Below are 15,390 nucleotides of genomic sequence, written 5' to 3' on the forward strand. Positions count from 1 at the left end.
GGGGAGGTTTTGGGTCTCCCAGTCAAGCATAGACGGTCAGCAGGAGCTAATTGTGCCAGCCGAAAGCTATCTGACACAAATACGTCTCTCTTCCCTCCGCAGTGGAGGACTCCTTTCTGCATTACTTTAGGTCCATGTTCCATATGCATGTCGACAAAAGGATCTGCGTTGACCCTTCCGTGGAAGTTAGTTTTGCAGGGAAAACGGTAGGTAACATGTTTCGGGGGGGAGGAGGAATAAACAAGGGGAAATAGGGTTTTTTTTATAATGAATCAACCATTCCCAGTCTCTATTCAAGCCTAAGTTAATTGTATCCAATTTGCAAATTAATTCCAATTCAGCAGTCTCTCGTTGGAGTCTGTTTTCGAAGTTTTTTTGTTGAAGGATAGTCACTTTGAGATCAGAAATCGAGTGACCAGAGAGATTGAAGTGTTCTCCGACTGGTTTATGAATGTTATAATTCTTGACATCTGATTTGTGTCCATTTATTCTTTTACGTAGAGACTATCCAGTTTGACCAATGTACATGGCAGAGGGGCATTGCTGGCACATGATGGCATATATCACATTGGTAGATGTGCAGGTGAACGAGCCTCTGATCGTGTGGCTGATGTTATTAGGCCTGTGATGGTGTCCCCTGAATAGATATGTGGACACAGTTGGCAATGGGCTTTGTTGCAAGGATAGGTTCCTGGGTTAGTGGTTCTGTTGTGTGGTATGTGGTTGCTGTTGAGTATTTGCTTCAGGTTGGGGGGCAGTCTGTAGGCAAGGACTGGCCTGTCTCCCAAGATTTATGAGAGTGTTGGGTCGTCCTTCAGGATAGGTTGTAGATCCTTGATGATGCGCTGGAGAGGTTTTAGTTGGGGGCTGAAGGTGACGGCTAGTGGCGTTCTGTTACTTTCTTTGTTGGGCCTGTCCTGTAGTAGGTGACTTCTGGGAACTCTTCTGGCTCTATCAATCTGTTTCTTCACTTCAGCAGGTGGGTATTGTAGTTGTAAGAATGCTTGATAGAGATCTTGTAGGTGTTTGTCTCTGTCTGAGGGGTTGGAGCAAATACGGTTGTATCGTAGAGCTTGGCTGTAGACAATGGATCGTGTGGTGTGGTCAGGGTGAAAGCTGGAGGCATGTAGGTAGGAATAGCGGTCAGTAGGTTTCCGGTATAGGGTGGTGTTTATGTGACCATCACTTATTAGCACTGTAGCATCCAGGAAGTGGATCTCTTGTGTGGACTGGTCCAGGCTGAGGTTGATGGTGGGATGGAAATTGTTGAAATCACGGTGGAATTCCTCAAGGGCTTCTTTTCCATGGGTCCAGATGATGAAGATGTCATCAATATAGCGCAAGCAGAGTAGGGGCGTTAGGGGACGAGAGCTGAGGAAGCGTTGCTCTAAGTCAGCCATAAAAATGTTGGCATACTGTGGGGCCATGCGGGTACCCATAGCAGTGCCGTTGATTTGAAGGTATACATTGTCCCCAAATGTAAAATAGTTATGGGTAAGGACAAAGTCACAAAGTTCAGCCACCAGGTTAGCCGTGACATTATCGGGGATAGTGTTCTTGACGGCTTGCTCTGGTCAGAAAAGTGACCTCTTGGGAGAGCATCTGGCAACTTCAGTCTCCTCACCAACAGCCAGTCTTGTACTCTAAACTCTAACACATCAGTGCAGTAACAAATGTGTGGCCCCTAGAAGTGCCACGGCAATGGAGGTGATAGAATTCAGCCTCCCCCCTTGAGCTAAAGGAGAATCCCCATGAGCTGTTGGGAGTACAGTAAAGAGCCTGTTACACACGGCTGAGCAGGACTGATTGCACCCGGTAGGCGGCAGACACACGCGGGCCCGTTCGTTACAGATGCCGTCGGGCCGTCCAGCAGACATGTGGATACACCTGTAAAGTAAACCTAGCAGTAGGAATTTCTACACAACACCACGGATTGAATCCCTATCCCATTCGTATAATAACACGAGTGCTCGAGTCACCCAGTGCACTCCTGGTACCACGGCCGGGCTGGTAGTTATTATCCTGCGGCAGTTTCCATAGCGAACTTGCTCTATTGGAGTCCAAGCAAGATTTGTTTGCAGCCGCACAGCCAAACAACTTCCATCCCTGCGGGCTGAGAGTCAAACTGGGCCCTGTTGTATTAGTTCGGATGGAATACATGGGCCAAAGGTGTTAATATGAGCCAGTCACTGTCCAACATTAAGCATGTTAAACAAGGTCCAAGGTTTGGTACACAGAGACCTCAGCCTGCTCAGCAGCGTGGCAAACACACTATTACAAATTCTTTTAACTTTTTATTGACGATACAGAAGAGAAGGAAACACAAGTAAAGCATCTGAAATATAAAGTATTAAGTAAGGCTTTAATTTTAACAACAATCCTCGTTCCCTTTCCCTTTAACTGGAGAAAATTTTTAGAAGGAAAATCCATCTCGTCTGAGAGTTTCTTAAAGAATCAAGGTGGGGGAGTTGATATCTTTTATTGGCCCAACTTCCACTGGTGAAAGAGACAAGCTTTCAAGCTACATAGAGCTCTTCTGTACTGAAGAGGAGCACCTTGTAGCTCGAAAGCTTGTCTCTTTCACCAACAGAAGTTGAGCCAAGGAAAGATATGACCTCACCCACCTTGTTTCTCTAATATCCTGGGACCAACACAGTTATAACATCACTGCAAACAGTCTCTTAGATGGTTTTAAAGACGATAATAACTGGTTTGGGGGTTTTGTAGTGGGAGGGGTAGAAGAGAAGAAAGTAGTTGAAATGAGCTGGAGTTGTGGTTGCTGCGGTTGGTTAAAGTCTGAAATTGTCTCTTTGAGTAAAAGAGAAGGCCTGGGCTATACTACAGGTCTGTATCGGTATAATAACGTCGCGCAGGGGTGTGAAAAATCCACACCCCTGAGCAACGTAGTTACACCAACCTCGCCCCTTGTGTAGACAGTGCTACGCCTCTCGGGGAGGAGATTAACTATGCCCTCAGGAGAAGCTCTCCCATCCGCATAGTAGCGTCTTCACTACACCACTACAGGGCACAGCTACAGTGCTGTGCTTGAAGACAAGCCCAGAGTTAGTTGACATAGGCTGGAGATGTCACTGTTGTTGCTGAAGTCAGTTTTTGAAGGAAAAGCACCGTTGTTTGACAGTCTCTCAGATGGTAATAACTGTCCTTTTGGGGGAAAAGAGAAGAAGCAAGTTGAGAAGGGTTGGAGCTGTCCTTGCTGCTGCTGTTGTTAAAGTCTGATCCTGTTTCTTAAGAAGACACACCAAGAAAAACACACACAAAAGGGGAGAGGAAAGAACAGGAAAGGTAGAAAATGCAGCTTCTCTCTCTGGTGTTGACTCTCACTTGCAGCCTCCCTGCTGGAGAAACACAGGCACAAGGCACTCTGAGGCCTGGCAAACTCGTACCAGCTTTGCGATGGTTAGGCCTTTGCTTTTAGCTGCCTCTTTCTGGTCACAGGTTTATAGCAATGCTAAAAATATCCAGGCTTGGCTGGCTAAGCCAGTCTCTTGTTAAGCAGAAGGTAAAAGGAGAGAGATAGGAAAGAGAAGAACTAAGGCAGGAAAGGAAAAGGACACACAAAGTGGAGAGAGAGAGAGACAGTCTTACATCCCAGGTGGTGTTTGAGATTCTCCTGAAGCCGGCAGGGGTGGCAATGTCATCTGGGTCCCTCTTTCAGGATTGGTCTGATCAGCACACTTCTCAGGATCAGGATGATCACAGACACTAGCTTCTAATTTTCCCCGGGGGTGCTCAAACCCCACTCAGCCCCAGGCCCTGCTCCCACTCCACCCTTCCCCCAAGTCTCCCCCATTCCGCCCCAGTACCCGCCCCCCACTCCACCCCTTCCCCCAATGCCCCACCCCTCCTCTTCCCGCCCCCGCTCCACCCCCACCTTGCCTTTTCCGTCCCCTCCCGCAAGCACGCCCCATCCCCACTCCTCCCCCCCCTGCCCCCAGCGCCTCCTGCACGCCACTGAACAGCTGTTCCGCGGCATGCAGGAAGCCCTGGGAGGGAGGGGGAGGAGTTGATCGGCGGGGGCCTGCGGCGGGCGGGAGGGACTTGGGGGGAGGGAGGGAAGCTTGGCTGCCAGTGGGTGCTAAGCACCAGCTAATTTTTCTCCATGGGTGCTCCGTGCTGGAACACCCACGGAGTTGGGGCCTTGGAGGATGATGAAGGCCCATGGTCCCAGGGCGGGGGGTCGTAGCCAAGATGGTGAAGCTTGCTCCAGTAACCTCTGTCCTTTTGGTTTTCAGAAAGGGAGTGCTGGGTGCAATAGCCCATTCCCTCATTATTTTGTCCACTAATTAGGCCTAATATCCAACACACTCTAAGGTGCCACAAGTGCTCCTTTTCTTTTTGCAGATACAGACTAACATGGCTGCTACTCTGAAACACCAATTCTGGTTCATTAACATCCGGCTTCACATCATCTGTTTTTGACAAGTAGAATTTCCTGTCCTTGGATTATATCAATGTGGCCTTCTTGGTTTAGATTAATAGATTTTCTGTCCACTATTCTTGTATCTGTTCCCATGAGTGCTTGATGTTATAGTTCATTGTAAGATCTTATGAATGTACACTCACCTTTACAGTTAAACTCACAGTAAGGGTAAATGCGTCGGCCCAATTATCACAACAGCCCCTGCGTGTCAGGATTGATCGACAGGCCCTGTGACACCCTGACTCTGTGTGTTAACAGTCCTGGAGGAGCTGCCTCTGCTGTGTCGGCAGATACGTCCTGCCATTAGGACAGTCTGATGTGCTGAGATGGAGAGAGCGGGGTTGCTTTTCCTTGCCCTTCTCCCAATGATCTTGTGGGGAGCAAAGCGACGGTGGGATTCTGACACTGAGAAATGCCAGGCAGGGCCCCTCACATAAGGATGCCTCATTCCTGTGACTTCTCTAAGCCTCCCCAAGTCAACGCCAGTCCTGATGATCCCATGATGGGAGTGCAACTGATGATGGAGCTGACGGTACATGAGACAGAACCAAACCCCATTGCTGCTAAGGCTCTGCAGTGCTGCCTGGAGAGCAAACACTTGTTTGCGGGGGGCAAATATGACCCAGAGAACTGAGATGGGTGAAGGAAGGGATTGACCTACAGAGGGTGTAGCTGGAAGGAGAGGTGTTGATTTCTGGTTGCTAATAGTGTCCTTCAATGTTCTCAGCACTGCACCAGAGTGATGCCAAGAAATGCCAACCCAGAGTGGAACCAGGTGCTGTTCTTTCCTGCTCAGGTGAGATGGATGACTCGGTAGGAAGGGGATGTTGTCAGAGCCCTGACAATCTGCATTGAATATCTCCCCCGCATCCCTTCTTTCCCCCTGAGTTACCCAAATTCTCATTTCCTGAAAGAGGATTAAGGGAGTTCTTGCCATAGACACCCTAATAGTGTCTCTCCCTGGGGGGGCCAGCATTTGCAGCCCAGAGTCCAAGGAGTATTGACAGGGGGGCAGGAGAAGTGACACACAGAGCTTGTGGAAGGTCATGTCCTTTCCCTCTTGTGGGGGCTGGGACTCTGCCCTGCACACGTTCCTGACACTGGGAACTAGGGATTGCTGTAGTGGAGCGGCAGTGGGAGAGGCTGGAAGCCCTGTCTGCAGGGAGGGGAAGGAAGGAAGGCACCTGCTCTGAGGAGCTAGTAACCCTTCAAGAGGGGGAGTTCCCCATAATGGGTGCCTCCCTCTGCTCCCCCTAGACAGTGCTTCAGCTTCTCCGTCCACTGACCATCCCCAGCTCCCACAGCTGAAGAGCGAGATAGGGCATCCAATGGCTTTGGCACCAGTCCACACGGCAACATCCTTCCTAGTATGCCAACAAAAGCAGGGCAGCCCTGCCATATAAACTGTGGGAAGGAAGAGCCTTGCTGTGTCAAATGGCACACTGGGCCTGGCCCCAGGGACGTATGCCCTTCTAACCTGCCACCTTCCCATTGCAGTTACCATCCGTGTATGATAAGATCAAGCTAACCATTCTGAATGGGTAAGCAGCACTTTGGATAGTCCCTGCCTGGAGCAGGCGATCCTGGCGTTACCCCCAGAGGAAGGGGAGTAACTAAGGAGAGCAGGACGGGGTGAGGCTGGCCAGTCTGGTGAGGGAAGAGCCAGCAGGGACACTGTGGTGGGTGGAAGGGAAGGACCCATGTGGGGTTCATAAATACACAGACATGTTATGTTAGAGAAGGCAGGTCAGGGAAGTGTGCCTGGTCCTTGCAGCAGGAAGGGGGAGGTCTGGATGGCCCTTGGTTCCGGGGAAGTTCATTCTGCGGCTGGCCCCAAAGGAAGCTCTGTCTCCTGTCCTGACAATCCTTATAGCAGACAGTTCCCTTGGGCCACAGCAGTGCCAGTGTTGACCGCAGTCTCATCCCAGAGCCTTGGCCAAGTTTTAAATGCCCTGGTCCCAGGCTTTGGAGCCCCTTGACGACAAGGACTGGGTAGGCAGAAGACAGTGTTTGTAGACCCCAGGGTTTGGTAGGGGCACACAGAGCTTGGTGGGCCTTTTGTTCAGCAGCACCCCCAGCCCGCTCCAATGCCACAGAAAGGCTGTTTGCTGTCTGCTCTGCACTTCCAGGGACCGAGCAAGAAAAACGGACATCCTTGGAACCACGTACATCAGCCTGTCCGAGGTGTCTTCCACGGGGGCTGAGATAGAAGGTAAGGGGCTCTGACTGCCCATCGAGAGCTGGCTTCATTCTGGGCTCTCTCCTCTCAGGTTCCTCTCTTGGTTCCAGGGGATTTCTCCGGGTTCCTGCCATGCTTTGGACCCAGCTTCCTGACCCTCTACGGGAGCCCCAAGGAATTCACCAGCCTCCACGACCCGAATGAGAAACTCAACTCTGGGAGCGTAAGTGTCTCCCTTCCGTTCATGGCCTGGATCCCAGGAAGACCATGGCCTGGGGGCAGGGTCCTCATGACTCCCAAGCCCTGGGGTTGCCATGAGTCCATGCCAGTGGGTCGTAGCATGGCATCTGGCATGCCCACCACAGCACTGGGTTGACCCTGGCCCCTCACTGACGGGAGCACCCTACAGTTCCCCAAGTTGCTCCAGAGACCGGTGAATTGTACTGGGGGAATGAGAGGGTGACCAGTAGGTGACAGCCCATCTCCCCAGACACACAGTGTCTGTCCTCCGCCTTCCCCTCTGAGCACAAGGCACGGAGGCATGGTTGCTCCTGGGACAGCAGGCCACTTCCAGCCTACTAGTGCTCCCAGCCTGCATCGTCAGCTTGAGCTACCTCTGGCTGTTGTTGAAGGGGAAGTTAGGAGGGGCGGCGAAGAGGTCTGAAGGAGCAGGGGCAGACCTGGGAGGGGGGCAATCTGCAACAGGAAGAAATCTGCCAGAGACCTTTCTCCTCCTGCTCGGCCCATAAGTTGCTTCTTGCTGCCCTGAGTTGTCCCATGAGCTGCAGAGCCTGGCCTGCATGGAGCCCCGTAAACATCTCAGTTAGGGGCTCAGACAGTTGTTTGTGCTGTTTGCGCTTGATGTCAGGCCTGGAAAAAGAGTGAGAAAGGTTTCCTGGTGCTCCTCCCTCTCTTCTCTTACCCCTCTTACAGGGTCTCCCATTCCCTTGCTCTTCTATCCCCTTCCCGCCCCTCTTCTGAGGACCCATTTGTCTTCCAGGAGGAAGGGGTGGCCTATCGAGGTCGGATTCTAGTGGAATTAAACACCAGCATGGATAGGACCCCCGAACAGGAAATAGAGGAGATCCCTTCAGAAGCTATTGCCAGGGTGGAGGTAACTAGCCCTGACTGAGTATGTGACCCCAACACCCCAGCCAGCTATGGCCTAACAGCAAACGGGGCTGGGAAGGGGAGCAGGGGGACAAAGCTTCTCAGGAAACAGTTCCAGCAGAAGGGAAGCTGCACATCATCTATGAATTGTAATGCTGTGTGAGCATCCCAGCCAGCCCTGTATGAGCAGTGATTGCCCTGGGAACTTCCCAATGGCTCTTCCAGGAGCCCACAGCAGTTAGACAGAAACACATGTTCACTTGGCCCCTGAGCCCATTTGAGATAGGAACCATAATAAACTCACCGTGCGGTTCTTACTGCCACGTCTCAGAGCAGACTTGAACTTGACAACAAAACATGTCTTGTATCCGTGAGAAAGGCAGGGTCCCAGAATCTGTCCTCTTGGTGCTGGGAGAATATTGGAAAGAGGTTGGAGCACATCTCACCCAGTTACGCTGACCACGCCACAACCATCCCTGGTCCCTCCCCACCAATGCACCTCTCAGCAGCTCTGTAGCCTCTGCTACCAGGGACATCTGAGACAGAACATTTGGCCTCCTCGTTCAGAGGAAATGTAGATGGGGAATATACAAAATAAAGCGCTGTAATACCTTTTTGGAAGGGAGATAAAACCTCCCAAGCTTCAGGGTGTAGCTACTAACTTTCCAGGGTGAGAATGAGACCATCATGGGGGCAGATTATCCCACATCTGTGACTTTGAGGTTTTTGCACCTTCTGCTGAAGCAGGTGGTGGTGGCCCTTGTGGGACATGGGGCTAGATGGGGCCTGATCCCATCTGGCAATCCCCGTGTGCCTAGGAAAGTACAGAAGGGCTGCAGCCTGAGGTTCGGCAAAGCCTCCCTCCAAAGGTCCCATCACTGGTGATCCCATGAGTCTGGTTCTTTCCCCACCGGGATCAGAGGCCATGTGTGTTCCTGGTGGGTATGTGACTTAGAGAACAGGAACCCCAGGGTGTCATTTGACTCTTTCCTGTGTCATCAGTCACTGGCTTTTCTTTCCCTCCAGTGTTCCCCTCTGCCTGGGTTCTTAATTTAATCATGTTTCTGGAATTTTGGTGCCTCAGGGTCTGGCAAGATAGGTGTTCAGGGGGATCCTGCACATTGGCTGGCCCTTTGGGGAGCGGTCTCCCAACCCCTGAACTGTACATATGCAGAAAATCCAGCTCCCTTTTGGGGGTTACCCTGTGTTTCCCCCTCCCTGCACTGAGTCCTTCCCTGCCTCCTAGAGGGCTGTGATCCCTGCTCTCTGGGCTAGGGGTGTTTAACCTTCGATCAGATTCACCTTTTCTCAGCAGCTTTCCCATAACTTCTCCCTGACTCTCACCTACCTGGGGGAACCCCCCCCCGCACCGTCCCCGCCCATAGGGTCATTTGCATTCTCACAAACGACCACCTGGCAATTTCCTGGTCCCAACTCCTCTGCTGTCACAGGCGTTGGAGCTGCATCTTGATGTAAAGAGACACAGTTACTTTCCAAACAGTTATCAGGAATAGCATCCTGAAAAACTGGAACCTGGATTGGGGTGCCCTCCGCCACCCCTTTCTCTGTCCCTGGGAAGTCAGCTGTGTGACTGCTCCCCTCCAGGAGGTCAGTTACACAAATCCCTCTCAAAACCTGGGTCATGGGCTGAGTGCCTGGGTGACAGAGGCTGACCAGCCATCCTGCTAGTGTCCTGGGCATCCTGCCCCAAGTGTCTAGGGTGGAGACATTCCTGTACCCCCACTGTTCCTTCCCCCATTTCCTCCTCTGGGCCCCCTCCCAAGACACATTTCTCTGTGCTCCCTAGAAATGGGTCTGTCCCTTGTTCAGCTGCAAAACCCTGCCAGCTAACAACTGGGACAGTTTCCTTAATCACTGACCACTCCTCTCCTGCCCCGGCGCCTGAGGGCATGTCGCCTTCTGATGGAAAGGAGCTTGTCTCAGCCCCTCCCATACTTGGAAGCACCCTGCTTCCCTGTGTTACAGAGTCACAGGAATCCTCACCCACCTCAGTGGTTTCTGAGATTCCCTGCCCCTTCTCTGGGCTCTCCTCTGGGACCCATTTCTCTCTGCTCCCTAGAGCTGGGTCTGTCTCTGGTTCAGCTGAAATTTGCTGGCAGCTAATAACCTGGACAGTTCTCTCCCTGGCAGGCATCACGCCCCCATCCCTTCCTGAGGTGGTGTTGCCTCCAGCTGCAGTGCAGAGATTGGTCGTATTGTATGCAGGCCATCGGTGGTCCCAATTGCGGATTTTTGGAGTGATGGGAATGGTTGGGGTCAGTGGTTTCTGGTTCTGCTTCTCTAGCAAGTCCAGTTTGTGGTTTTTCTCTCTTTCTCTCTCTCTCTTTCCTTCTCCTCCATGGCCAGTTTCTTTAGTAGCAATATTCTCTCGTGTTCTCTTTCTTTTTCTGCAACCTGCAGCCTAAAAAGCTCCACCTTCGCAATCACTTCTCTGCTTTCACTCATTTTCCTGCTTTTCTGTCCCTACTTCCCTTTCCTGAAACAAGCAAACAGAAAATAACAAACCGGTAGCCTCCTCCTGACTGTCCTTAGCCACCACACTTAAAGCCTTTATATCAGTGTATGAAGTGCAAATCTTGCTCAGTACAACAAGCTGTGTATTTCTCGCTGCTCGCTGCGCCGCTGTGACAGGATATCCCTGGGTGCAGCCTGGGATCGTGGGACCACTGTGCCCCCTGAACTCTCTCCAGCCTGGGCTCTCTCTCACAATGCCTGGCTAGTGACCAGCAGCAAACCCCTCCAGGCGCTGTGATCACTCAGCATAACCGCATGGGGAGCCCCACACCCAGCTAAATTGCATGAATGCTCCCAGAGCCGCTCATGGATCACACAGAGAAAGGCATCAGCCAAATCCCCCCAGCTCCCAGCACTGTACCCCAGGAATATACTGTCACCACTTCATCAATGGAAAGTGGACAGACACCAGCCTTTGTCAAACCTGAGCAGATTTGCCCCACACTTCATACAAACTCACTGATAAAGATAAACAATTAAACAAATGTATTGATGATAAAAGGTAGATTTTAAGTGACAGGCAAAAAGTCAGAGTTAGTTACCAAAAGAAGTAAAATATCAGCACGCAGTCTGAACTCTCAACCCGATTAGAGTGAGTAACATCTAGATGAAGCAGTTTTTCTCACCCCATTGGATATTGCAGTCCTCAATATACAGGTTTGTTCCTTAAACCTGGGCCGGTCTCCTCTGTTGGAGTCTTGTCTTCTTCTCAGTGTCTTGGTTGCTTGCAGCGTAAGTGGGGCCAGGAGAAGGCCCAGTGTGTGTCCGCTCTGTCTGTTTTACACCCTCGTCCATGTGCTTGGAGAACACAAGTCCAGGCATGTCTGGGGGCATTGCTGAGTCACCCAGCAAGGTTCCAGACATGCCAAACCTGCGAAAAAAATGCAGAAATTGGGCTTGTTTTTGGCTTAATTGGCTTGTGAGTTGCTTGTTGGCTAGTTTTTGGCTTGTAGCTTGTTGCTTGTTGTAGCTTGTTGCTTCTTTTGTTTTATTAGCTCCTGGCAAACAGGGGCAAGGAGCGGAGAGAGTCAGGGGTGCACAGCGGGCCCACCACAGTCCCAGACTGCATGCTGGGGGAATCTAGTGACGTAGGGTGTTGGGGTTCCTAGGGATTGGCTTGTTTTGGCCTTGTTTTGAAATGGGATTTGCTTGATTTTTGGCTTATTGTGAAAGTTGGGGTGCTTATTTACCGTGTGAAAGTTGGCAACTATGCAAGGTTGAGCAATTCCCCTGGTGTGGCCTCATGCAGGTGAGTCATTGCATTGTCGCTCCCTTGCTGGACAATGGCTGTTGATGTGTTGTTTGACACCCCGCCCGGGCGTTGATTCTTTCCTTGATGTTGCCTCTGGATAGCTAATATCTCGCTGATTCCCCAACTTACAGCATGTTTGAGTGACCACCGTACAACACAATTCTTACAACTTCATATGCGTTAACGATACACATCTATGGACAGAGAAATGACTTTCAGCAGATCGTAACCTTTCCCCTGATACCTTACAAGGCCTGCTTTATATGTAAGATCACAATTATATGAAAATGAGGAATATGGGGGTTCCAGGATGCTCCCCCAAGGTATAGAATGGCACAGTATGATCACATCTCCTGCTGGTGACTGGCCCACACAGAGGATACAAGCCTGCTACTGCCATCAGCTAGGGCTGTCACTCCTTTAACTCAAACAGCAGAGGCTGGTGCTTTTGCTGCAGCGGGTCTCAGGTTGCGTCCTTGCTGATGACCAGCAGGGACAGGTGATAGTGACCAAGACACCATCACCTGCTCCCTCCCCATCCTAACCTTGCCTGTTGGGTCTTTCCTTTGCCAGCGATACTTGTCCCGGCGCAAGTATGGCCTGTGTGCCATCTTCTATTCAGCCACCATGCTGCCCGCTATCAAGGAGCTAATCCAATTTGAGGTCAGCATCGGGAACTATGGCAACAAGTTTGACGTGACATGCAAGCCCTGTGCCTCAACCACCCAGTACAGCCAAGCTGTGTTTGACGGTAGGAGCAAGGCAAGGAAAGGGGAGACGAGACAGGCTGGCCAGGAAGCGCAAGATGGGGTGGGAAAGCAGGGAGGAAGTCAGGAGAAGGAAGAGCTCTGTTGAGATGGAGGGATTGAAGAGCCAGATTCAGAGAGAGCAGAATTTCCGTTCTGCAGGAAATCCAGACATTTCAGTGGTTGTTCCTCTTCCAAGTCAGAATGAAAACAAAAAAATTCCAAACTTTTCTGTAAAGTGAAATTATCCAGAAAATGTCACTGGGGTCAGTTGAAGTGTTCCGGTTTAATCAAACGGAAACATTCCCTTTTGATTTCGACTGCTTTAATTTTATATTACAAAAATATCAATTTTGAAACCAAACATTCTGCTCCCATAAGGTCAGAATGTTCTGGTTTGAGCTTCTTGAAACACTTCTAGTCAATTTTTTTCCTAAATGAAATGATGTCAAAATCACCCCGTTCTCACAGAAAGGTTCAGTTTTGACAAAGTGGCATTTTCCAATAGAAAAATGTTTATTGGAAAATGTTTGACGAGCTCTCTTCCTGGGGGGCAGATTGCCATGAGCCCCTTCTATCTGGGCTGGGGCCAGTCCCAGTCTCTGGACACACCAGCCAGAGAAGTGGTAGATATGCTGGAGGGTAGGGATTGGATACAGAGGGACCAAGACAAATTAGAGGATTAGGCCAAAAGAAATCTGATGAGGTTCAACAAGGACAAGTGCAGAGTCCTGCACTTAGGATGGAAGAATCCCATGCACTGCTACAGACTAGGGACTGAGTGGCTGGGCAGCAGTTCTGCAGAAAAGGACCTAGGGATTACAGTGGATGAGAAGCTGGATAGGAGTCAACAGTGAGCCCTTGTTACCAAGAAGGCTAACAGCAATTTGGGCTGTATAAGTAGGAGCACTGCCAGCAGATCGAGGGACGTGATCGTCCCCCTCTATTCGACATTGGTGAGGCCTCATCTGGAGTACTGTGTCCAGTTTTGGGCCCCACATTACAAGAAGGATGTGGAAAAATTGGAAAGTGTCCAGCGGAGGGCAATAAAAATGATTAGGGGGCTGGAGCACATGACTTACTAGGAGAGGCTGAGGGAACTGGGATTGTTTAGTCTGCGGAAGAGAAGAATGAGGGGGGATTTGATAGCTGCTTTCAACTACCTGAAAGGGGGTTCCAAAGAGGATGGATCTAGATTGTTCTCAGTGGTAGCAGATGAGAGAACAAGGAGCAATGGTCTCAAGTTGCAGTAGGGGAGGATTAGGTTAGATATTAGGAAAAACTTTTTCACTAGGAGGGTGGTGAAGCACTGGAATGGGTTACCTAGGGAGATGATGGAATCTCCTTCCTATACACATACAATGATGGGGTCTAAATTAGCTGTTACCACTCAAGAAGGAGATCTTGGAGTCATGGATAGTTCTCTGAAATCATCCACTCAATGTGCAGCAGCAGTCAAAGAAGTGAACAGAATGTTGGGAATCATCAAGAAAGGGATAGATAATAAGACAGAAAATATCATATTTCCTCTCTATAAATCCATGCTACGCCCACATCTGGAATACTGCCTGCAGATGTGGTTTCCCCATCTCAAAATAGATATATTAGAATTAGTAAAGGTTCAGAAAAGGGCAACAAAAATTATTAGGGGCATGGAACAGCTTCCATATGAGGAGAGATGAATAAGACTGGGACTTTTCAGCTTGGAAAAGAGGCGACTAAGGGGGGTATGATAGAGGTCTATAAAATCATGACTGGTGTGGAGAAAGTAAATAAGGAAGTGTTATTTACTCCTTCTCATAATACAAGAACAAGGGGCCACCAAATGAAATTAATAGGTAGCAGGTTTAAAACAAACACAAGAAAGTATTTTTTCATGGAATGCACTGTCAGTCTCTGGACCTCCTTGCCAGAGGGTGTTGTGAAGGCCAGTACTATAATGGAGTTCAAAAGGGAGCTAGATAAATTCATGGAGGACAGGTCCATCAATGGCTATTAGCCAGGATGAGCAGGGATGGTGTCCCTAGCCTCTGTTTGCCAGAAGCTGGGACTGGATGATGGGGCATGGATCACTTGATGATAACCTGTCTGTTCATTCCCTTTGAGGCACCTGCCATTGGCCACTGTCAGAGGACAGGATACTGGGCCTGATGGACCTTTGGTCTGATGCACTATGGCCGTTCTTATGTTCTTGGAGGTTTTTAAGGTCAGGCTTGACAAACCCCTGTCTGGGATGATTTAGTTGGGGTTGGTCCTGCTTTGAGCAGGGGGTTGGACTAGATGACCTCCTGAGGTCCCTTCCAACCCTGATATTCTATAATTCTATGTTGTGAGGAGATCCAACCATTGCATCCCATGTGTTGCTAACCCCCTGGGTCGTCTGAGTGGTGAGTGGTCAGTGTCCCTGCTCTGGGTCCCTCGGGCATAGTCCCAGGTGCAGACCCTGTATCTGACATCCACCTTGGCAGTAGAAACCCACAGTCCAGCCACCCAGACCCTGACACCAGTGTCCCAGCCCCACCCCTCACCTACACTCCCCAGTTGCTCCTTTGGCTTGGAGAGGCACTCCTTTTTAAAGCGGTCTCAGCCCCTCTGGGGCAGGGAATCAAGTGGAGATGCTGCCGCTCTCCACCATCCCAGACTGCGGGGATTCCAGCCCCCTGCCCCAGACAGGTTTCTGTGTAGAGAGTCCACGCAAAGGCAGTGGTTCACTCGGCGAGAGCCATGCAGTGGTGATAGCTCCTGATGGCCTTATCATGCCTTTCCCAACAGAGCTTCCTCAGGGCTTGTCTATACTTAAGGCAGGCTGTAAATTGACAGTTCAGAGGCTATTCTGGAATAACTACATGTGCAGACAAGCCCTCTCTCCCTGTCTAGTTCATGGGACCTAATCCCCAGTGATGCTTACAGTTACAAACCGTGTTCATACAACCAGCTGGAATTCATAACTGGACACAGACCTATTCCTCAAGCTGTCATGGGGCCCTCACAGAGTGACACGTGTCAGGCCCTACAAACCCAGGGCCAGCAGCAGGGGAGAGAAGCTGCATAGGGTGCACGCTGCTAATATTAACTCACCCAGCCTGCTTCTACCCGGCATCTCCCTAAGGAACATGCCTGAGCTCCC

General features: G+C 50.5%; 1 protein-coding gene across 1 annotated transcript in view; it reads left to right on the forward strand.

The window, feature by feature from the left end:
* Nucleotides 1-15,390, forward strand: part of FER1L5 (fer-1 like family member 5) — an 80,159-nt gene that overhangs the window by 24,442 nt on the left and 40,327 nt on the right. The window contains exons 13-18 of the mRNA XM_077805569.1: nt 103-206; nt 5,939-5,982; nt 6,571-6,653; nt 6,731-6,843; nt 7,621-7,734; nt 12,091-12,268. Of these exons, the coding sequence (XP_077661695.1) occupies nt 103-206; nt 5,939-5,982; nt 6,571-6,653; nt 6,731-6,843; nt 7,621-7,734; nt 12,091-12,268 (636 nt within the window). The remainder of the gene's footprint in view (nt 1-102; nt 207-5,938; nt 5,983-6,570; nt 6,654-6,730; nt 6,844-7,620; nt 7,735-12,090; nt 12,269-15,390) is intronic.

The sequence above is a fragment of the Eretmochelys imbricata genome, chromosome 26, assembly GCF_965152235.1.
Source record: "Eretmochelys imbricata isolate rEreImb1 chromosome 26, rEreImb1.hap1, whole genome shotgun sequence".
NCBI classification, from domain to species: Eukaryota; Metazoa; Chordata; order Testudines; family Cheloniidae; genus Eretmochelys; species Eretmochelys imbricata.